This window comes from Triturus cristatus, chromosome 3_1, assembly GCF_964204655.1.
Source record: "Triturus cristatus chromosome 3_1, aTriCri1.1, whole genome shotgun sequence".
NCBI lineage: Eukaryota > Metazoa > Chordata > Amphibia > Caudata > Salamandridae > Triturus > Triturus cristatus.
This window is the reverse complement of record NC_140583.1, coordinates 502,505,943-502,529,742: the sequence shown is the minus strand read 5'-3', so window position 1 is coordinate 502,529,742 and position 23,800 is coordinate 502,505,943. Positions and strand designations below refer to the sequence as shown.

Below are 23,800 nucleotides of genomic sequence, written 5' to 3'. Positions count from 1 at the left end.
CAGCCCGACGCTGTTCAATATCTACATGGCCCCCCTCGCCCACGTCGCACGACAACACAACCTCAACGACACTCAGCTGATCATATCCCTCACCGAAGATACCCACACCGCCAAAGCTAACCTCCACAGAGGAATGAAGGCCGTAGCCGACTGGATGAAGGACAGCAGACTGAAGCTGAACTCAGACAAGACAGAGGTCCTCATTCTCGGAGCCACCCCATCAGCCTGGGACGACTCTTGGTGGCCCACGTCACTAGGCACAGCCCCGGAACCCACGGACCACGCACGCAACCTGGGGGTCATCCTCGACTCCACTCTCTCCATGACCAGGCAAGTCAACGCCGTCTCCGCGTCCTGCTTCAACACCCTCCGTATGCTCCACAGGATCTTCAAATGGATCCCCCTCGACACGAGAAAAAACGTTACCCAGGCCCTCATCACCAACAGACTCGACTACGGGAACATCCTCTACTCAGGAACTACAAACAAGCTCCTGAGACGACTCCAACGCATCCAGAACGCCTCGGCCCGACTTATCCTCGACGTCCCCCGCCGCAGCCACATCACACTCCACCTGAGAGGCCTGCACTGGCTCCCCGTCAACAAAAGGATCACCTTCAAGCTCCTGATCCACGCACACAAAGCACTGCACAACACCGGACCCCCCTACCTCAACAACCGACTCAGCTTCCACACCCCCACCCAGCCAACCTCGCCCTCGCCACAGTCCCTCGCATCCAAAAAACCACAGCCGCCGGCGGCAGATCCTTCTCCTACCTCGCCGCCAAGACCTGGAACACTCTCCCCACCATCTTACGACAGACCCAGGGCCTGCTGGCCTTCAGAAGACTCCTCAAGACCTGGCTCTTCGACCAGTAGCACCCCCCCCCCTCCCCAGCGCCTTGAGACCCTCTCGGGTATGTAGCGCGCTTTACAAATGCAGTGATTGATTGATTGATTGACACGCTGCTGAACGCGACCCCACCCAGATCCGATAAAGTCTGACAAGAATGTGTTGGCTCTCCGTGGCTGTTTCGAATGGGCTGGAGAGCCGCTCTGGGTGAAGGGTGGAAGCGAAAAGGACTCCATGAGAACAGACCTATCCCGAGAAAGGTGGAAGATAAAGACTGAGCAAATTTTTGTTCTATGGGTAACCAAAACGGCACCGGATTTATGCTAATCCTGATTGTTCTTAGAGACAGAGGAAACCCAGAGCCAGATAAGGTCACCTGGGAGGGGCAGGGCGGGAGCTGGTTTGGTGTAGCATCTGTGTGAGAAAGCCCCCAGAGGCACTTTTTTTTTTAAGGGATTTATACAGCGCATAGCTGCCCCAGTGACGGGGCATCCCAGCGCTACCCAGAAGTGCAGAGACTACTCCAACTAACACAGACTAGAATTACGCAGGGAAAAGCCAGATCTTCACGGCCTTGCGAAATAGCATATGATTCTGCAAACCTCTAATGGAAATTGGAAGGGAATTCCACAAAAGGGCTGCCTGGACTTTGAAAGAATGTCCACCAGCTCTAACTCTTTGAAAACGAGGAGTACAGACAAGGCCCGAGTTAGCGGAGCGAAGGGGGCGATTCGGGATATATTGGACAAGCATGTCATCCAGGATAGAAGGGCCTTGTTTCGCCAGAATTTTATGAGCCATACACAAGGACTTAAACTGAATTCTTTTGGATATAGGCAACCAGTGCAGTTTTGGTAAAAGATTAGAAACCGAGCAAGATTTAAGAAGTGCAAACAACGCCCGAGCAGCCGCATTTTGAATGCGTTGAAGGCGAGAGATACACGATTTATTGGCCCCCAGATAAAGGGAATTGCCATAGTCCAACCTGGACAGAATTGTGGCCTGGAGAATAGTTTGGCGGATCTCTGGATCAAAGTATCCAAGCAGGGGCTTCAACCCCCTCAGGAGTCCAAAACAGACCCCTGCAAGGACTTTGGACTGTGTATCGAAGGAAAGGTCCCTGTCTATCCAGAAGCCCAAATTCTTGACCGCCTCTTTAGGCAGTGGCGCTGGCTTAAGTTGATCCGGCTACCACTGTTCTAACCATAAAGCACTGTCTTTCCCTAGCACAAGAATTTCTGATTTTGCGGCATTTAGCTGCAAGCAATTGGTTGTCATCCAATCTGAGATAGCTAATAAGTCCTTGAATTTGAGAAGGTTGTTCCTACAATTTTTAGAAAAAGAAATGACTAACTGGGTGTCATCGGCATAAGATACCAACGACAACCCTCTACTTCTAGCAACCACTGCAAGGGGCTGAACATAGATGTTAAACAATGCTGGGCTCAGTACTGTGCCCTGCGGAACCCCGTACTTAATAGCATGCACCTGCGAATGGTATGGAGGAACAACCACTTGAAAGGTCCTCTTTTCCAAGAAAGAACTGAACCAGGAAAGCGCCGAACCCCTGACTCCAATATCACGTAGTCTACCCAAAAGGATGTCATGCGAAACAGTGTCAAAAGCGGCACTTAAATCCAATAGAATCAAGGTCACCGAGTTCCCCGACATCCAGGTTACCACGGATATCTTCAATCACGGCCAACAGAGCCGACTCGGTACTGTGGCGGGGACGGAAACCATTTTGCGAGGGGTCAAGGATTTTATTCTCCGCTACAAATTCCGCCAAAGCAGAATTGAAATAGGATTCGATGACTTTGGCTAAAAAAGGAAGTTGATAAATAGGCCGAAAATTTCCAGGATCGGAGGGCTCCAAAGATGCTTTTTTTAATAAAGGAATCACTTTTGCATGCTTCCAAGAGGTGGGCAAAGAAGCCGAAGATAACGATAAATTAATCAAATCCCTGACCACTGGGAGCACGGAGGGAAAGACCAAGCTTAGTTGGTCGGGTCTCAAAGGATCAACTAGGGAACCTGATTTGATCTTACGGCAAAAAGATTCCGTCTCAGCTAACGTAAGAGGAGGAAAAAAAACAGTGTTGATGCAGGGGCGACCCACCAATCCTCCCCTTTAGGTACAGACGCAATGTTACTACTCAGTACGTGAGGGCTGACAATTGGAAGATTATTATAAATAGTCTCAACCTTTTGCACAAAGAAATCAGCAAATTTATCGCAATGAGCATTAGACAAGACAGGGGGGTCCGTTTTCATATTCGAATGTTGCATTTGTCTAAGAAGGGAGAAAATCATTTTGGGCGGGTTATTACTTTCCAAAATGTTGTCAGCAATATAGTTAGCTCTTGCTTTCCTAATCAATCTATGATATGACTTAATAGCGGCGCAATAGTTATTTTTTGCTTCTGACTCATAAGCACGCCTCCAGGTTCGCTCCAATTGCTTACAGACCTTTTTTTGCTTTCCCTAAGGTTTCAGTAAACCATGGATTAGATGGCCCTTGTTTCCTCTTTGAGCTCAGTTTTGCCGGAATACAAGTATCTAATGCTGAGGTCAGCAGGCGGACCTCTATGTTAGGGGAAAACTGGGTTGTTGAGCTTACCAACAAACCCGAGAATTGGCTAACATTCAATTTATGCTAAGGACGTTTCATCACCGGGCAAGCACGCTTCAAAGCCTGTTTCCCTGGCAATTTTACAGAAATGGAGACCAAAAAGTGGTCGGACCAAACCACGGGGACAGGAGGAGACACTATTAATGAGCCCAAATTTGAAAATATGGGGTCCAACAAATGGCCTGCCACATGAGTGCTTTCAGTCACGTATTGGTACAGTTGGCAGGCCTCAAGATCAGCTAAAAAACAGGCGATGTCAGCTTTGTCATTGTTTTCCAAATGGAGATTCAAATCACCCAAGATGGAGAAATTTGCTGCTTTACTAGCTAATATCGAGACCCTACTCACTAGCGCCTCCCTAAATATGTTAGATGGCCCAGGAGGCCGGTAGATTAGTAATCCCGAGACCGTGAAGTTGCAATTAAAAGTAATTTGAAAAAAAGCACTTTCACAGTCTGACTGCAGTCACAGCACTGACTTGTGTATGTTCACTAAAATATGTAGTACTGTGTGTCAATAAAGCACTGTCTGTCCTGTGGCCCCTCCCTGAACGGAACAATACTTCTTGGTGGCGGTGGAACACTTTGTACATTTTTGGTACAATTTAACACCCCCTGTACCACACACAGCAAGTGAAGAGGGATGCCTGCTCACTAGTATGCTGCAACAGGTTAGCTATACCAACTACTCAAGTGAACAACTTGATATGTGGGCAGTCAACAATTGGCACTAGAGAGTCCTTTGGCAAATAACCACAGGCTGCAGATAACCGCCTCTAATAAGTGTCCAAACTATTTTTTATGGGACTACTCCCTATGCCCATGGACCCTATTTTTAACAAAAATATTTTATCAGGGTTAAGAAGTAGTGCTCCAATGATTTCTCATCTCCTCCATTTTCTGAAGCAGTGTGTAACTCTACAGAGCAGTGAAAAGGCGGATGGCATAGTGTTGGCGCCAATAAGTCTGCAAATACTCTTCATGGCAGGCTAGCATTTATTTATTTTGCAGAAACAAACTACCCTGGTTAAGATTTATTTCTGCTAAAGTAAAAAACAATGGCCCGGAAACACAGGAAATGTTTCCTCTGAGCATTGGGACTATTGCTTATTTTTCCTGCCCATGCCGACCATGTCTTGTATGGCAGTTCCAGGTCTGAAAAGTATGCACTGCAAATCTTGCTTGAATAGAATCGGCCTTATGTCAAATTGATCCAATGTCCATATGGCAGATGGACTACAGGTTTGTGGATTTCAGCAAGCACGGTTAGAAACTTTCAGCTATAAACAGGGTTGTAGAACTGCAGGGCTTGGTAGGGTAGGCGCCCCTTGGATTTCCAGCGGGGTTCCCAGTCCGACAAACCTTAGTTGCAATAAATTTGTATTTCAGGTTTTTACATTTTGCACACAAACCATTTTCTAAATTTCCACAGCAAGGAATGCTTAGAATTTGACCGTTTCCCACCCTTCCCTTAACAAGCTCTTCCGCTTCAAGCCTTTCTTTGTTTTACTGGAGTTAGCATGTCTTTTAGTCCTTCAGACAAACAAAATGACCCGTTGATATCATCCCCAGACACAGGCAACAACACTTCTAGCAAAATCCAAATACAGGTTTTTAATATTTGACATCAAAAAGATGGAAGACAGCCATAAACTGATAACTATTTAGGAATCATTTCATAGGACCTGATTATTGCGGAGTGCCAAAGTCCAAAGCCATCATTTTGAGTTATACTGACTCTGACCGTTATTAATCCCAAATGACTAGCTGGAGATGATGCACAACATACGGAATCAAGAATTCCTTCACTACGTAACAGGGATCTTAGTAACATTTCACCCTAATTTCCTTAGTGAATGATACCTTTTGCATATTGGGACACAAACCTAAAGTTGGGCCTGTTAGCCCACTAGCCAAATTCAGAAATATTTCCCTAGAGTGAAATAGCAAGGTTTCAATCACCCTACTCCCAGTGATTTCTGGGAGTACAATGTGCCCACCAAAACTCCACATGAAGATTTTTTGTGCAACAATGTATGAACAAAGGCAACAATAAAGACGTTGAAACCATTTCAACTGTACAGGTATGCGATGTCAACCTATCAAACAGTCTCAAAGAATGGATTAACAGTGAAACCAATGACAATTTTACCATAGAACGTCATGCAAAAACAATATTTTAGAATGTTGCACTTAGATTAACTAATTGAAATGAGGGCAATAGGTCTTCCTAAGAACAAGGCACCTTTAGGTATAAATGATTTTATTACATAAATGCATCAATCAGACCAGACCGGTCCACCACTTACATCAAATAAACCTAACTTCAATATCCAAAAACATCATTTGGAAAGCCAAGCATTTTCCTCAAAACCGAACTATGTGGGCACAACACTTATATGAAGAATCAACTCCATTTATATAAATCTTTAAGTCCTCCAAAGCAATTACTGATTTACCACCTTGACTTCATACATTCGAAATTCATACCGTCTGTTTCTTCTCCATGTCTTTCTCTTCCTGATCAAGCAGGATCTGAAACATCTGTTCCACTCGGGAATCTGTAGATGACATACGCTGGACCTGACGAAGAAAGAAAAAGAAGCTCACCGGGTAAGTTACATACCACTGTGATTAAACAGAAAAACGTTTGGTAACTCCTCAATAGTATACTTCACACACAAAAAAAAATCTACCATAACCCCACCCTCCCGCTTATTTTGAGTGTCAATAATGTCTAGCTATCCACTCTGTGCTACCAAAAGGAAAGTAAAATACTTCTTCAGTAAAACCACTTACAGGAAACACTAACATTTCCAATTACTGAAATATGAGCCTGGATTTGACTTTTCCTGTTTTAGATTATTCTATCAGTGGTAAAATCTATAAAAGATATTATGCTGTAGAAACAAAGTAGAGCACTTGATACTGCAACTTTAAGCAGCATTGTCAATACCAAATATTGCTACTGGTCAACAAACCAGTACTGAAATGAATCAAGTTGTTAAGTGAAATCTTTAACCAAAGTTACTGAGTAGGTGCATTATCCCACTGAGCTTCTTTTCTGGTAAGTGTAAATGTTTACAGCTGTCATCCCACTAAAAATAATAATACCTTTTGCTGAACGCGCACTCCAAGACTACGCAGGGCCTCCTGGAATGTTTTGTTTTTTGGCTCTAGAACCAGACACCTCCGGAGGTCAATAATTGCTTCATCTAGTCGTTCAAGCTTCTCAAGCGCCTGACTGCGACGAAACAGAGCCTTTACATCCCCGCCATCCACATCAATAGCTGTAATGATATGACCCAAACATAAGGATGTCACGTCCAACAAGTTTATAAAAAGTGCACCACTTTAAAACCCCAACCCTAAAAATGTAGACTTAATACACCTCCCATGGTCTGTGCCCAGTATAGGAAATTAGAAACAATAGCTGAAAGCACAGCTAATCCAGTTAAACTGCTGCAAAGTAGTGAGAAAACAAACAACGCACAAGGTACTAAGCAAATTCCTACCTGGCTTGAAAATCAGATTCACAACATGAGTAGACTACTAAATTAAAATTCCAATGTGTGTTCCGGTACTCTAAATGCAGGTTTCTGACAGTGTTCATCAATTTAACAAGACACGTCTCACAGTCCATTTCTCATTAGGGAAGGGTTAAGCTGTGATTGTAGCTGCATGTTTGGTAGGACGTTCTACAATTCAAGTAGGGGAAATAGCCATGGCATGTTGGGATGCAAGACCAACTGTATATTACAACATAGTTCCACTATTCTCAAGAGTGCCAGAGTCAATTTTATTTTCACTTAATTAAAACCAGAAAAACATCCATTAAAATTACAATATTACAAAAGAGATTCCACTATTTTCCTATATGAAAGGTAAATAATGTAGCAGACTATCGGCGGTATTTTGCTTAAACGTCCCTTTAGTTGACCAATTTATCATTGCCTCAAGAAGTTGTTCTGGAAGGTCTTGTCTGAGAGTGCACAAGGCATCCCCCTTAAAAACAAAAATATTATACACAATACATCTGCATGTTCAGTGATAAATGAAAGCTGATTTTAAAATCACCAATTAGTATATTTTAATGGAGATTCAACGTGTAGTCTTATCAAGGGTTTTATAGGCTACAGAGTTTTCAGGGTTATTATTAACTCCTAAGTAGTAGCCAATAACTCTCAGGTATGTTATCTTGTTGGAAAAGAATTGAGACAGCTGTCTCTAATCAAACAGTTGTTGCATTTGTCTATCATTACACACAGTTCCAACTAAGACTTTCATGGAAACCTATGTGCACCCTTTTTCCCACTATACTTGCAACATTGACAAGGAAACTTTGAATAGTCTTTCAAAAGAGACGATACCTTTTGTTGCATCAGCCTCAGCATCGGAATAATTCTCCTGTAAAAACAAAAACAGAGTTACTGTTTAGCAAAAGAAATACATTTGGTAAGTGAGAATGTATGACCGTAGGGGTAATCAACTCAATTAATGGCTAATATTAAGAAAAGACACAGTTGTGCTGACGTGAAAGAGAAAATACCATGGCACAAATGCGCCAATCAGGGGTGTCCAACATAGGTCAAGGAGTTTTGTATATGATATCCATGTAAATGTATTACATGAAAATGTATTTTTTGTAGAAATCCTGAAAACCTGTCACTGATCTCACATTTCTGGACCTATTTTGGACACCTATGCTGAGGTTAGAGGACAGCATATTTCTATACACATAGTAAAGCATCCAGTTTCTTTTCACCAAAGACCTATACCCAATAGGGGTATCAAGCATTAGATTAGAACAGTGGTTCCCAAACTGGGGTCCGTGGCCCCCTAAGGGTCGGTGACACATTGTGAGGGAGTCGGCAGGCAGCAGTTTTCAAAGCACTGCAAAGTTCCTTGTATAATCAGCAGTTTTCAAAGCAACAATAAAAGTGTCAAGATAAATCCGGTGATTAATGTACCTTCTGGAGAGATGGGAGTGTTGGCTGGTGGCAGCTTTGACTCCTCTGAGCAATTGCAGATGTTTATTATGCCTGCTGCAAAGAACGTGTACCATGAATTTAAAAAAACAATATTTTATATGCATAGCTCAGTGGGTTACTGTTTTTGTCACAGAGCTTCTGTTGTTACTGTGCCGTTCATAAGTTACAATCATAAACTAGCACAGTGAGCTATGTACTGCAATCAAAGAGATGTGTTCAAACTGCATGGTACAAGTTAGTAAGTTATGTTTTCTCTCAGTCTTTCATTATCCTGATGCTGCTAATAAAGGTTTATTTGGATAGAAATAAATTCTTATAATTGACATCAATGCTAACTACTGTGTTATGTTCTCAATCCTGAGTATGGCCTTCTCCAGACCAAGCATTCTTAAAAAAATGCCTACCAGTATAGATGACATATGTATCCTACACATTGAAATCCCGTTTGCCTTATGTAACATATACACTGATTTACACATGTATGACTCATTGTCTCCGCCCTACACTGGTATGAGAGATGCTATAAAATAAATGCAATACATGTGACAGAGGGGCTATGACGCGATAAGAGGCACTGTTGGAAGGTGATAGTGAGGGAATCTTTGAAGAGCCCCAACAAAGATTGTTGTATCCTGGTACACAGTAAGGTCATCATTTACTATGCTTTAAAAGCGAATACAATTCAATTTATAATAACACGTGTATGTGGAATGCACCATTTTCCCCTAATTTTCTTGGGGGGGGGAGGGGGAGAGCCCCCCCACCACTCCCCAAAGCTCCCTTTGTAGTGGTCAGGCTCACTCGCTGCACTTGGTGCGCACCGTACAGGGGCTGGTATGACAATTTGCCAGGGCTGCTTTGGGTTTCCAGTATGGCCCTGGCAGGAGCAGGAGCCTCATGCCACGAAATAAAAGCAAACATTGAAAAGTTAGTCGCCGAGGTGCAGCACCATCCTTCCCATTAAAATCTTTCTATTTTTGAACATTTTCTCAATATAAAATAATAAAATCTTTGGCTATTGGAGTATTTGTTTGGTGTGCACTAGTTTGTGTATTTTTCACGAATTACTGTTTTAATGTTTGAAATTTAATTTGTAGAAATTGCTTGGGTGTTCCTGGCTTCCAGTTGTAACTTACTGGGGGTCCTCTGGAGTCAAAAGTTTGGAAATCACTGGATTAGAACATTTGTCCCATGCTTCCACTTTTTTTTTTAGGAAGAGCTCAGAATATATGTTCCACTTCTAGATGTCAGATTGCTCTCTCTTTATAAATGTCATGTCCATCATAATCAAATGTCATGTCCATCATAATCAATAAGTTTGATTGAGCAAGCCCAGAAGATTTTAACAGAAAATCAGCTCACTAAACTCCTTAACTAAATTATCGGTCTTTTTAATTCTGAAGGGTACCACATTACTACCACATTGTTGCCAATGCATCTTCACAGGGGCTGGTACATAGTACTCTATCAGTGATACAGCCTTTTACCTGTATCTCCTACAACACAAGTATTTCTCCCTATGTTGGACCTCTAAACGGTGCTGAGACTGACTCATGTAACATATTGGAGGCAATCAGAAACTACAACCGAACGCCCCATTGAGTCACATCAAGGGTTGCTTCCAAAAAGCCCCAGAAAATCCACATCACCTGCTGTCCTATATATCTGTGAGAGTTTCTCAGTTATCCTGACAAAGCTTCCTTTAGGCTGCCGTCTCTACTGGGTCAGGTCCCTCCGGCAGTGCACACAACAAGAAGCTGCAAGCAGCGACTATACATAGTAGCTCCCACCCTGTCCAGGCTTCTCTCTACGCTCTCACCATCTCTGTCCCTTGGGTCTACAACAGTCCCACCGGCAACCACTATCAGGAACAGGCGTGGTTGCCCACATGGAAGCCATTTTGAAGCAGATTCCTTCATCGATGCTAGGGATGTTTTTTCTCTGCAGGTTTCTGCCACACCACGGATGCTCCATATTATAAAAAGAAAACACTCTGTGGTACAATACTTCCCCTTCACATGTTCATATCTGTGGCTGCTGCTCTAACACTGCATGCTCCTGTCACAGTGCATGGAACGTTTAAGACATATATGTGGAGTGATTTGTGGTACAATTGAACAGTTGCATTCTAAATAAGAATGCTTGTACATAGTATTTCATCACAAAGATAAATCAAGTAGAGGTGTTTCAGTATGAGAAATAAGTGATTCTGAATTGTCAGGACTTTAAGTAGGCAAGTGGATGAACCAACTTGTTACTCTGCACTTTAAAATCAGAGGTATCAAAACACCAGTTTTTTGTAAACATTTTAACTTGTACTCCCAATGCAAATGTGATTAGCTAAGTAGGCAATTGCACGGATTCGAGTTTTTTTTAAAGTAACTGCCAGAAAATAATCTGAAAGCAGTAGTGCTATCATACACTTACTCGCATATTTCAACACTATTTATGCAGCTATCTTTAAGAAGCTTACCAGCTTGAGGTAGCATGCAGCTCGGTTCCGATGCAGAACTGCCACCTCCATTCTGTTACTGCATATTCGGATCGCTTTGGTGTACCGGGACAAGGCAGCTTCATACTCCCCAACTTTAAAGAGTTTGTTACCTTCCTCTCGTAGATGAATTGCATTAATCTAAGCAATGAGAAAAGCAAGGGAAAATGGAAGAGACATAAATTAACACTATCATGGGCAATACAAAAGAAAACTGAGATAATAAAAAGTTATACGTCCTCTAAAGATTACCTATTTATGGGGAAAAGTCTAGTTTAGTGCTTCCTTTCCTAAGCAACTACCCTGTTTGGAGAGTACTCCTTATTCCCTCGGATCACTGCATTGCCTCCCTTATCCAGTGATAAATATAATGCGGTTTCTAAAACTTTTGGGGGTTTCTCTATGTAATTAATTAAAGGGGAGTGTCAACGAGAAGCTACTTACAACTGGTGTCCCGTGGCCACCTTACTATTGGACTACCAAATATTCCTGTTCAGCCCTTGACATTTTGAGAGTAGCAATGCAGAGCAGTCCAAGGTTTCTGAAGAATGAGATATGGGCAATAAACTTTGCACACAGTAAAGCAGCCAAATACCGATTAATACATCAGTGTCCAGTCAGGGTTTTACTTTTAAAAGATTGAAAAGTACGTTGTTACACATTATACTAAATACTATGCATAAAATAATCACCACTTCCTACTGAGAGATCTGTGTCTGGATATAAGTATTGAAACGTACTGCTAGGCTGTATGCGCTTAGGTTTCAATCGTTTTTATGAAGGTTTTGCAAAACTATGAACGCATCTTTTTACGAGGCATTCCCACAGAGAATTATTTCCTCTTAGTCCCTGTAGTATTTCAAACTCCCTTCCCCAGGGATGCCTGGGTAATCACAGAAGTCGGAATGTTAGCATCCTCAGCAACAGCTGCATCTTTTATTTCACTCTATTTTTTTCAGCAGACCACATTTCTATTTTTTCCCGCATAATGTTTTAACTGCATATCGCCTGCTGGGACTGTTGTCAAGAGCTAAAAAACAATGTTAGCAAATTTGCAGCTCTAGCTTTCTCACCGGCAAGAAAGACGCCATGAAAGTCACCCATTGCACCCCCAAACCCCCAAACTATAGCAATAGCACAAAGACGGAGCGAACTGTGACTTTTGGGACACTCTTGGGATGCAATATTACCCACCCTCTCCAAACATCAAACAGACAACAGACCACTGTGAATGACCAGTGTTCACTGGCGCCCCTCAGTGATGGCACCTTGACCCACTAGATGACCACATAGCCTGGAACAGGCTAATCAAAGACTGGACGAGAGACATAATAAAGGCACCAACAAATAACAACATACATGACAAACTGAGTATATACAATAGGATAACACAGGGCTGGCAGACGTTCCCATCTCATGAGCACCAGATATAGTACCCCTGATGTCACAAGCCACCACAAACAGTTACAGAACATTCTGTGGCACAGAAATAACCCTAAGTGACTAGAATTTCCCTATAGATAACACGCAAAACGAATTTTGGAGATTGTTTACTTGTTCTTGAGTATACCAAACTGCTGATCACCTCTTTATCCTTACTGAATATCTCTCATTTATATAATATTTTATTTGTACACTTGATTATAAAGCTGAAACAACCTATAAAACACAAAAAAGAAAAAGTAAAGGTGTAAAAGTAGTAAAATGTATAGTTCTGAGGTTGGGGCAGGCCAAGCGGCGCATTGCAATAGGATGGAAGACACAAACCGCCTGATTGCCGTTTGGTGGCTTATATGATAAAATGGACAAAAGCAGAGTGTGATATGAGATGCTTACAAAGGCAGGGGCACAACTGGATGTCAAAGACTGGATATTTGGGGCTTAGGGTCTGATGTATATGCTGGCAGAGAGGGAAATCCGTCACAATGGCACCGGAGTTTTCTCCTCAACAACCTATTTGTCCACCTGCCTGATTTTAGATGTGAGCGGACCTGAAGTTTGGCTACGGCAGTGACTACTCAGTCATTGCCATAGCCTAACTTCTCCAACGGCCTGAAGGAATAAGGGCTGCCTGAGAATTGGTTATATGTCTATCTGCCCAATTAGGATGGGCAGACATATAGCTATTTTGTGTCTGTTTACTATCTGTCACCGCCAGGCAAACACTAGCGGTGACGGACATTAAAAAAGAAATAAGAGGACTGCCATGGTGAGGGGGCATTATCTTTTTTATAATCAAAAAGAAAGTCAAATGTTATTTTCTTTTTGGAAATAAAAAAAAGAAAACTGTTTGGTGCCAGGCTCCGGTATGTTGACAGAGCCCTGCACCAAAAGCAAAATGCATTGAAAGCAACTGCCTTGACAGGTGTTCCTGGCAATGCTATATAAATGACCACTAGCTTGGCGGTCATGTATAAATCTAGCTGTTGGGACCTCTGACAGGACCATGACGTAGATTACTCCGACCCCCTGGCAGAACAACATTCTGACTGCCAACATCTAAATATGTCCTTTGGTCCTAAGACTCTGTTGTACCAAATGGATGGGAAATGCCAATAGGAGAGGAGGACTAAGATATGAAAAATGAAAGTAACAGACATTGTTCAACCTACATAACGTGTATTTGTAAAGCGCATGTTCACCCAAATGTATCTTGGGGCTAAATAACAGATGCTTATTGTTACTCAACTCAATGGTATTCATTTTATTGACCACAGAAGAATGAAAGACTGAGTGGATCCTCTGGGATTTTAACCTGTGACAATGAGGTTGAACAAAGGCCCCTAGAGTGGACACATTAGTCCACTTAGCCACTAGCCCCAGCTTAACCACATGTGTTACACATAGTTACGTATGACAGCAGCTTAGGAAGTACATGAGGAGGGACAAAGTATGCTGTAATCAGAGACTGGCATTTATAAGCATCACACTGAGTTAAAGTGTAATGGTTTTGACGTTTTTGTTATGATCTGTATGTCAAATTAAACCAATAAACGCGCCAACATCTTTGGCTTGTGACCAGGTTCTCACTGTCGACTAGCTTTGGACCATAAACCGCACCCTATTAAGATCCCCGTGTAGCACCAGTGCAGTTTTAGCAACATTTCTTATAAGAAATGTGAATAATGGATACTGAGGTCATAAATGTTCCCTAGCAGCGCTCTGTGGCCTCCCAAATACCACCGAATAAAGACTGCATCCATCTGAACCTGCCACCAAACTTCTGACTTTGTATCAAGTTCTTGCACCTCTGGATCCCAAGGTGTGAAATGCTGCTTACTTGTTTGTGCTCCACATTGGCACAAATTAATATTCATTCTATTTGTGTTCACAAAGATTTCCCTCTGTTTCATCCAGTTTTCAATATCTCTGTCATTCTAGATTAATCACCAAATAATCATTGGCATTCTTCAAATATCCTACGTTTACGATTAGATGATCGGTGTGATCCACATGTGGCTTGTCGATTTCCTTTCACACTTGAAGCCCCCTCATATATTCCCCAACCACCAAATCTGTAAAAACTGTTTCATGTCATCTGATGATTGTTGCCATGCTACCCACTACCAACATCTAGTCCGCCAATTGATTCGTAATTGTAATCCAAGCTTTCCAACCTTCTGTAACCCATAATGTGCACATGCTGCATACTTCAGCTCAGCTAATTTCCCTTGGCAATTAATCTGCCAACCACTCATGGAGTGAACAGCAAACCACTTGCACTATCCTCTCACCTTCTCGTACTGTTCTGTACTTTTTACTGCAACACGTAGGGGTTGTGACAGAAGACTAGTATTAATGTCATTCTATGCTTCAGTGCAACATATTAACATTTTTAGTCCCATTTTCACCCAACTATTTAAAGTGGTCTACCACAGCTGAGCAAAAAGTCTATGAAACATATCTAAGTTGCTTCTTAGTCATTCATTCTACTCCAGAGTGTTCCAGCTTTTCCAACACTAAAAGCCATGTAAAACATCACATCAGAGACGCAGTCTTCAAATACTGAACCAGCATCCATTACTTCAAACCCGATCCTTCACATGGTCAATCTGAGAGGCAGTACTTTAGCATTTGCAATAACCATGGGCGAAATTTCAATTACCCTGGCGAAATTTTGTGATTTCATGTTACACTTGTTACAGGAAATTCCAGAAATTACTCGACTTCAAGAACTATGCCGCAGTTCGAAGTAAAAATAAAGCACAATAACTACACAAACAACCAGATGTGATCAGCTGTTTGCGGAAATGGCAATTTCAAGCCATTTTTAAGTATGAAATGCATCCTTATGTATTTTTTTCATTTATAAACTTTATTCGATCTCGTGTACAGATCATAAAAGTACATAAATTCCGCTATGAAACAATTAAAATATGACCAATCACAATTCTTCCATATGAGCAAGCCCCCCCTTAATCAGGATTGCAAGTAAATTCCATAAAGTTAATAAACAGATAAAACAAAAAATTCCCCTGATCTTAAGGCGCATATTTCCTTTTCCTCATACATGCCCAAAGGAAAGATGCTACTGTAAAACAAATAAATGTGTTCGGAAGCGATTTTAAAAAATACAGTGCAACTCGGGATTGGCTAAAATTAAGACTCTTTAAAATTGGTACAATAAAATACTTTCTTTCTTGGGCATACAAACTACAGAAGAATAACAAATGCAGATCATTCTGTTTCAACTTAAGGTCGCAAGGGCATGTTGATACGTCAGAATGCCTGAAATTTCTGGTTGGGTACCCCAGCATTAATGGAACCAAATTTAAGCTGAATCTCGTTAGAATAAACTTATGGTGTGATAGTGGGACCTTTGCCAGATATGAAAACTCACCCTCCTCAATTGGGGGGGGAAGTTAGATGATACATCTGCACAATCTGCGCACCAAAGTTCTTCTCTCTATGGACATATTCGGCCTTCGCCTTAAAAATCTCAGCCAACCTCCTCTTAGAAAAGGGCCGGCATGTCATTGGGGCCCTGAAAAGATTCGACAAGGCTAAGGCTGTGTATTCCTCCTCTACATATACGGTCTCCTGAGGCGGAAGCCGGGAGCTAGGCACTTGTAATTTTTATTTTTAAAATTGTATTTGCTCTTGTTTTTAACTTCTGTGCACGAGCTCACCTACCTATATTGCGCCGACTGCACCACCTTGCTAGCAGGCTCACGGACTCAGCAAATCCCAGCAGCAGAGCAGGGACAGTCAGGGAACGCTTTCGTGCCCCCGGGGTCCCGGATCACGTGACCACCAGGGAGGGCAAAGGTCAGGGTTAGCAGTGCAGCCGAGACTATTTAAAGCGTCTCAGGCGCTGCCTTCCGTACATATACGGTCTCCTGAGGCGGAAGCCGGGGAGCTAGGCACTTGTAATTTTTATTTTTAAAATTGTATTTGCTCTTGTTTTTAACTTCTGTGCACGAGCTCACCTACCTATATTGCGCCGACTGCACCACCTTGCTAGCAGGCTCACGGACTCAGCAAATCCCAGCAGCAGAGCAGGGACAGTCAGGCAACGCTTTCGTGCCCCCGGGGTCCCGGATCACGTGACCACCAGGGAGGGCAAAGGTCAGGGTTAGTGCTCCAGGCGGTGTGACAGCCTGACACTATATAAACCAGTTATGTGCCGGCCGCGCGCAGCGGGCGCGCCGCTTGCGCGCCGAAGGTGCGCCTAAGGTAAGCCCGTCTGCGCCCGTCCGCGCCTTGGCCGCACTTAGCACTTATGACCCCTTTCTGTTTCACAGTCCGGGCAGTCGGTCCCGTATCTGTTACTCTAGTGATATGCTGAGAAAGCTCAATAACTCTGGGCACACCCCACCATGTCGTCGCATCATGCCATATCACACTGCTTGCCAAGCACACCTGCGTTGTCAAGATTGTCACATTTCTCTTCCCCTGCTCATCCCTTATAAACGTTTGGTCTCTCCTCCTCATGCTCTTCCCACCGCAGAAGTGACTATTACACCACCGCTGAAGTGTCTCCTGCTTAACACCAGATCGTTAGTTAAGCATAGCACCGAATGTGCCCTGCTTAACGACCAGAGTGACACTGACATTGCTTTTCTGACCGAATCCTGGACTGATAGCGCTTCCGGACCTGACCTTATTGCCGCCTCGCCCCCAGGCTATAATCATCTAACGCTTAATCGTCCACTCAGAAGGGGTGGAGGCTTAGCAATTATTTATCGCTCCCACCTGAAGGTCACTAAATTCCTTCTCTATTTAGGGAAGGCACTGGAACACGATATTAATAATGCCAATACCACCATTCTTGGTGACTTCAATTTCCATCTGGAAGCCATCCTAGATCCGGACACGACCCAACTTTTTAGCCTTATGGACTGCGCCGAACTCTCCCAGGTAGTGCAGGGTCCTACACACAAGGCAGGCCACACTCTGGATGGCATTTTCACTAATAATTCTAATCTGACCTTTTCCAGTTGTCTCCCACTTACCTGGTCAGATCATCAGGTTGTATTTTTCCAGCTTGCCTGTCCCAATTCCACTAATCCAAATCCCACTCGTCATACTGCTCTTGTTAGGAAATGGAACAAAATCCATGAGTACGACGCTATATCTACCCTTATTGCTACTTTCCCCTCCCTTTCACCAGATCCCAATACAGCTGCGGCGTCTTACCACGGCTGGATTAAACAAGCAGGAGACAAACTCGCACCGCTTACCAAAATCCGCTGTACTAGAAGCTCTCCTACGGCGCCCTGGTACAATGCGGCTCTCAAAAACAAGAAGCTGGAGTGTAAGAAATTGGAGCGTCAATGGCGTCGGCATTACACTATGGAGGACAAATACAGCTATAGAGCCTCCATTTCTCAATATAAACTTCTACTCCACACTTCTAAACAACAATACTTTGCGGACAGGATTACTAAATCTAAAAATTCATCTAAAGAACTGTTTCAGATCGTATCTTCTCTTTCAACGCCCCCTCTTTCCCCGGTTGTGGCAAGCCAAGAACTCTGTGAGGACATAGCCGAGTTTTTCTTTAATAAAGTTAGCCACATCTTCAATTCCTTTTCCCCTTTCACTAATGATATATCCGTACCAGTCTCCCTTGGCTCTACTTTTTCAGCAGCTGCTGAATTAAACAGCCCTACACTTATGTCCTTTGCCCCCATAACCACCACAGAAATTATGAAGCTTATCACTAATGCCAAGTCTGGCTCCCCTTTGGACCCCGGTCCTGTTGCCTTTAGTAAAATGGCTCTTCAGCCAACTGCCGTAGCCCTTACAGATATTTTCAATAACTGCTTACAAACTGGTATCTTTCCATCAATATGGAAAATAGCATCCATAGTTCCCCTTCTAAAGAAACCCTCGCTTGACCCAGGCAATCCCAACAATTTTAGGCCAATTTCCCGTCTTCCCCTACCGGCAAAAATACTGGAGAAGGCCATTAACAGCCAATTGAGCACCTTCTTGGGCACGAACAATCTCCTTGACCCCACTCAATACGGCTTTCGAAGTGCTCACAGTACAGAAACGGCCCTGCTAAAATCAACGGATGAAACTAAAACCTCCTTAGACCAGGGTGGTCACGCAGCACTTATTATGCTTGACCTCTCTGCAGCCTTCGACACCGTGAATCATGCCACTCTTCTTGCTAGACTGCATGAGATCGGTGTCGGAGGCTCAGCATTGGAGCTGCTCTCATCCTTTTTAGCGGGGAGAGTAAGCTCAGTTGCCCTGGGAAAATTTACGTCTAAGCCATTTAGGCTTCCTTGTGGGGTGCCACAGGGCTCCTCCATCAGCCCCACGCTGTTCAATGTTTATGTCACCTCACTTGCCCCACTGATCAAGTCCTTTGGTTTCTCCCTTACGTCATATGCAGACGATACACAGATCGTGGTTTCTCTCTCATCCCAGAATGTTGCTTCTGCCCCTCTTCGCTTCAAGGAGTGCATCGCGGCGGTAGGCTCCTGGATGGCTGATAACAGTCTTAAGTTGAACACTGATAAGACTGAGGTTGTTGTCTTTGGCAACAACCCGGTTTTTTGGAATCCATCTTGGTGGCCAGATAACATGGGCTTACTACCAGAACCTACATCCAAAGTAAAAAATTTAGGCATTTATCTTGATGATAAATTGTCTTTTAAGGACCAAATCAATACCATTGTTTCTTCCACTTCCCATCTGCTTAGGACTTGCAGGAAGTTGCTCCCCTACCTCCCCAAATCCTGCCAACAGACGGTCATTACATCTCTTGTTATGCCTAAATTGGATTATTGTAACAGCATTTATCTAAACTTACAAGAAGGCCTGTTAGGGAAGTTACAGCGGGTCCAGAATACAGCAGCAAGACTCCTGACCCAGACTCCCAAATTTGCGCCCATTAAGGGTAAAATCAAAGAGCTTCATTGGCTCCCAGTCAGGCGCAGAATTCAATTTAAATCTCTGTGCATAGTCCACAGAGCTCTATATAAACTGGGCCCACAACACCTTCAACAAAACATCACTTGGTATTCCCCTGCTAGATCTTTACGCTCTTCTGAAGCCAAATTGGCTACGGTCCCCTTCATTCGTAAGGCTACTTGGGGCGGCAAGCGCTTCACCTTTGCAGCCCCCAAACTTTGGAATGATTTACCCCTTCGCTTAAGATCGATTGATAATCATCTTATGTTCCGGAAGGCCCTCAAAACCTGGCTTTTTACTCTCTAGCGCTCCATTGTTGTTCCCTCACGGATTCTGTATTGACAAAGCGCCAGGACACCTCCGGGTAGCAGCCGCGCTATATAAATTAAATTAACATAACATAACATACATATCTTAGCCAACCGCTTCTGCTATGGTTCTCTAGTTTAAGGAGGTCAGTAATGATCCCTTGATTCAGGGGGACTGTGTCTCTACGCTGAATCGATAACCACAGCATAAGCGGAGCCAGACGAATTACGTCAGTGATATATGGGACGTCTAATTCGATGTGAGAAATATAATTAGAGTAGGACTGTGGGAGAACGATCAAAGATTTCAAGAATTTATTTTCGGCTAACTATAACATTTTAGTCAGAGCCATGCCCCATACACCTGCACCATATGTCACAGCCGACACTGTGTCGGCCTGATAGATCTTTTTTAAGGTGCCCAGGGGTCTGGCACCCAGCCGCCTAGTAAATGTTTTTAGTGCCACTAAGCTCCTATTCATCATCGATGCTCTACCTTCCACCTTGTGTGTCCAAGACTGAATCTTTTCGAAGAGGATTCCTAAATTGGAAAAAGTATTAACCACTTCAATTTTTTTAGAGTCCATATGAAACTGCGGTACTTTATCTTTTTTCCCTGCCCCTGCAATTAAAATGAATGTCTTTGATTTGTTGACCTCTAGATCCAGCGAGCCCATAAAAGCCGCGTATGCTCTTATCAACCGCTGGAGCCCCACCCCCGTTCTAGACAGGAGTACGGCATCATCGGCATATGCCAAGAAAGGGAGCCGATGGGAGTCACATATGGAGACATTCAAAGACACTCCCCCCAGCGCATACTCCACACCATTTGTATAAATCGAAAATAAAAATGGTGCAAGGATGCAGCCTTGCCTGACCCCTCGTAAGATCTTAAAAGAGCAGGTCCTTTCCCCATTTCTCCCATATCGAACGGAAGCAGAAGCATCTGACTAGAGCTGCCGAATAAAATCAATTCGAGGCTGATCAACTCCCATCTCTAACATGATTTCCCAGAGTTTCGAGTGGGCAACGCAGTCGAACGCTGCCGTTGAATCCATAAAGGCTGAATATAGTTTCCCACCCTTAACCCTCACATATTTGTTCGTAATGAGAGCAAGGTTCAGACACTGATCCACAGTGCCCTTGCCCTGTTGAAAACCATACTGAGTTAACATTAGGAAATTCCTATCATACGCCAAAGATTCGAGCCTGGACAAAAGGAGACGACCCATCAGTTTAGCGGTTGTACCAATAAGGGAGATGGATCTATAATTCTTAGTATTTCCCGTATCTCCCTTTTTTTTTTTTTTTTTTTGAAACCGTTTATTACAAGACTCAAAAATATACAAGTATGGGCCTACAACCTTCCGGCCGGCCGCTAGCAATGAAAGGAGCATACGATATACATTTATAAAACACATGGTGCTGCGGCCGAGCATGCACAGGAGGTAACATCGTTGCGAGCCACACTATCCAGACCCCACTATACGGTTCCATTTTAAACCTAAAGAACAACAAATACAAACAAACCCACAAGGCAATCTTCAATCGGAAATAGCAACACGTGCTCCCCTAGAGGGGGGATCCTAGCCATCCATAGGAATCTCAAGAGGGGGGAGAGATCAGAACTAGGGCTGGGTACACCTAATGCCCAGGTACCGCGGGGATGAGTTGGCTAAGGGGACGGGGCCGGCGACGGATCGGGCAATAACGGTGGAGCACAGATTCCCCCGCGGTAGGCGTTCCAGGGGCCCCATAATTTCACCCATGTCGCAGGCTTACCTCTCGCCACATACACCACCTTTTCCCGAAACATGCACCAATCCATATCTTCCTTCCAGGCCGAGACAGTCGGGGGCCTCTGGGATCCCCACAGTTGGGCAATATCACGCTTGGCAACCATATACCCCAGAGTCACCCACCACGTCTGCGGCACCGAGTAATCGGTAGGCTCCCACACATTCAACAGGCATCTCCTCGCTTCGGGCAACAGCGTCACCTGCGTGACCACTCGCAGCACCTCATGCACACCACGCCAGAACCCCTCCACCTCCGGGCACTCCCACAAGATATGCAGAAAAGTCCCCAGCGCACCACACCCACGCTTACACAAACCGTCCTCAGCATAGCCCATACGCAGGAGCTTTGGCCCCGTCATATAGACCCTGTGGAGTATCTTGAGCTGGACGAAACGAAGGCGAGCCGGTATGGCCACTTCTTCCGGGAGGCCACCGCGGAGATCCAGTCCTCGTCGTCCAGCTCTAGCCCATCGGCTACCCAAGCCTCACGAAGGGCAGTCAACAAGTCTGAGCGGTCGTTGATCAGTTTTTTGTAGATCAGTGAGATCGTGTTGTCAGGGACGTGTCCATCCAGCACTCTATCCTCCAGGGGGGAACACTCCGGGATGGAGGCAACGTCCGGAAAGACGGAGCCCAGCGCATGCCGGACCTGCAAATACCGAAAGTACTCGCTGCCCTGCAACTGAAATTCCGTCTGCAGCATCTCGAACGTTTTAAATCCTCCCCTCGTCCAGAGATCCCCCACTTTGCTAATGCCTATTAAGTCCCACTTCTCAAAGCCCTTCGAGGTCCACAAGGAGCCCAACCGCTCAGACGCGTATAGTGGTGACGCCCGGGTCAAACGGTCCTTCCACCCCATAGCTGCATTGGCCGCGTGCCACACTCGCACCATGACACGCGTGGGGCCCGTTAGACGAGCGTCGGGCGCGCTAGAGTAGAGCGCTCGATTATGGTCACCACCTGGAAGTAGCATCCTATCCATTTCAAACGCCGGGTTTAAGGCGGGCCCATATAGGCCCTGATTAATCGCAGCTAGCTGGGAGGCCCAGTAATACCGTTTAATATCCGGGAGGGCAATCCCCCCGTCATACCATGGGAGCGTCAGCTTAGCCAGGGCAATACGTGGCCTCCCGTCCCAGAACAGGCGGCGCTGCAAACTCTCTACTTCGCGGAAGTAGCGCGCTGGGACGAGGTCCATAGTGTTCTGCAACGCGTACAGGAAACGCGGCAGCGACATCATTTTAAACAATGCCGCCCGGCCGAGCGGCGAAAGCGGCAAACGCCGCCAGCGCGCGACATCCTCTTTCAGACGCTGGATGGGGGGAAGCAAGTTCCGGTCATACCGAGCCTCCGGGTCCAGAGTAATGAAGACACCCAGGTACCTAAATCCCTGCGGGGCGACCTGGATCGGACAGCCCCGCGGGAGGATTGGAGCCTCCCCGGAGAGAACATACACACACGATTTAGCCCAGTTGATGACCAGACCGGAGTTACGACCGAATGAATGCAAAACATCAACCAGCACTATGAGTGATTTACGTGGGGAAGCTAGGTACAAGAGGATGTCATCAGCGTATAGGGATACGCGGTCCTCATACTCAGGGGTCCAGCGGAGGCCACGGATGGAAGGCTCCCACCGCAGCCACTCCGCCAGGGGCTCCAAGGCAAGTGCAAAGAGGAGCGGCGATAAGGGGCAGCCCTGCCGTGTGCCCTGGCCCAGCTCGAACGGAGCCGACACTCTTCCGTTCACCACCACCTGCGCCAATGGGCCCGAATACAGCAATTTGACCCAACTGATGAACCCTGGGCCAAATCCAAACTTCGCAAGCATCGCCCAGATATATGGCCATTCAAGCGTGTCAAACGCCATGGTGGCGTCTAAGGACGCCAAAATGGCCGGCTCCCGTATGAACGGGGCACGTGCGAGCACACCGTGCAAACGCCGCAGATTAAGGGCTGTGTTGCGATGGGGAATAAAGCCAGATTGGTCCTGATGAACCAAGTCGCCCACCACGCCGACCAGCCGATTGGCCAGTACCTTGGCGAGAATCTTGGGCTCCGCATTCAGTAGCGAAATGGGCCGATAGGATGTAACCCGGTCCCGAGGTCTCCCCTCCTTGTGGATGACCACAATTGTAGCCAGACGCTGGTCCAGCGGGAGGGAGCCCACCGAGTGTGCCGCCAGGAACATAGCCCGGAGGTGGGGTGCCAGCGTATCCGGTCGCAACTTGTACAACTCGATAGGGAGCCCATTCGGACCCATAGCCTTGCCGGAAGCGACCGAGCGTATGGCGAGGGCGATCTCGTCGGAGGTGGGAGCGGCGTCCCACGACACCCTGTCATCCCCGGAAAGGGAC

General features: G+C 45.0%; 1 protein-coding gene across 1 annotated transcript in view; it reads right to left on the bottom strand.

The window, feature by feature from the left end:
* Positions 1–23,800, bottom strand: part of UNC45A (unc-45 myosin chaperone A) — a 443,919-nt gene that overhangs the window by 372,132 nt on the left and 47,987 nt on the right. Inside the window, exons 2-5 of the mRNA XM_085644379.1 lie at positions 10,949–11,107; positions 7,855–7,891; positions 6,599–6,774; positions 5,975–6,067 (exon numbers count right to left, since the gene is read on the bottom strand). Coding sequence (XP_085500505.1) covers positions 5,975–6,067; positions 6,599–6,774; positions 7,855–7,891; positions 10,949–11,107 — 465 coding nt within the window. The remainder of the gene's footprint in view (positions 1–5,974; positions 6,068–6,598; positions 6,775–7,854; positions 7,892–10,948; positions 11,108–23,800) is intronic.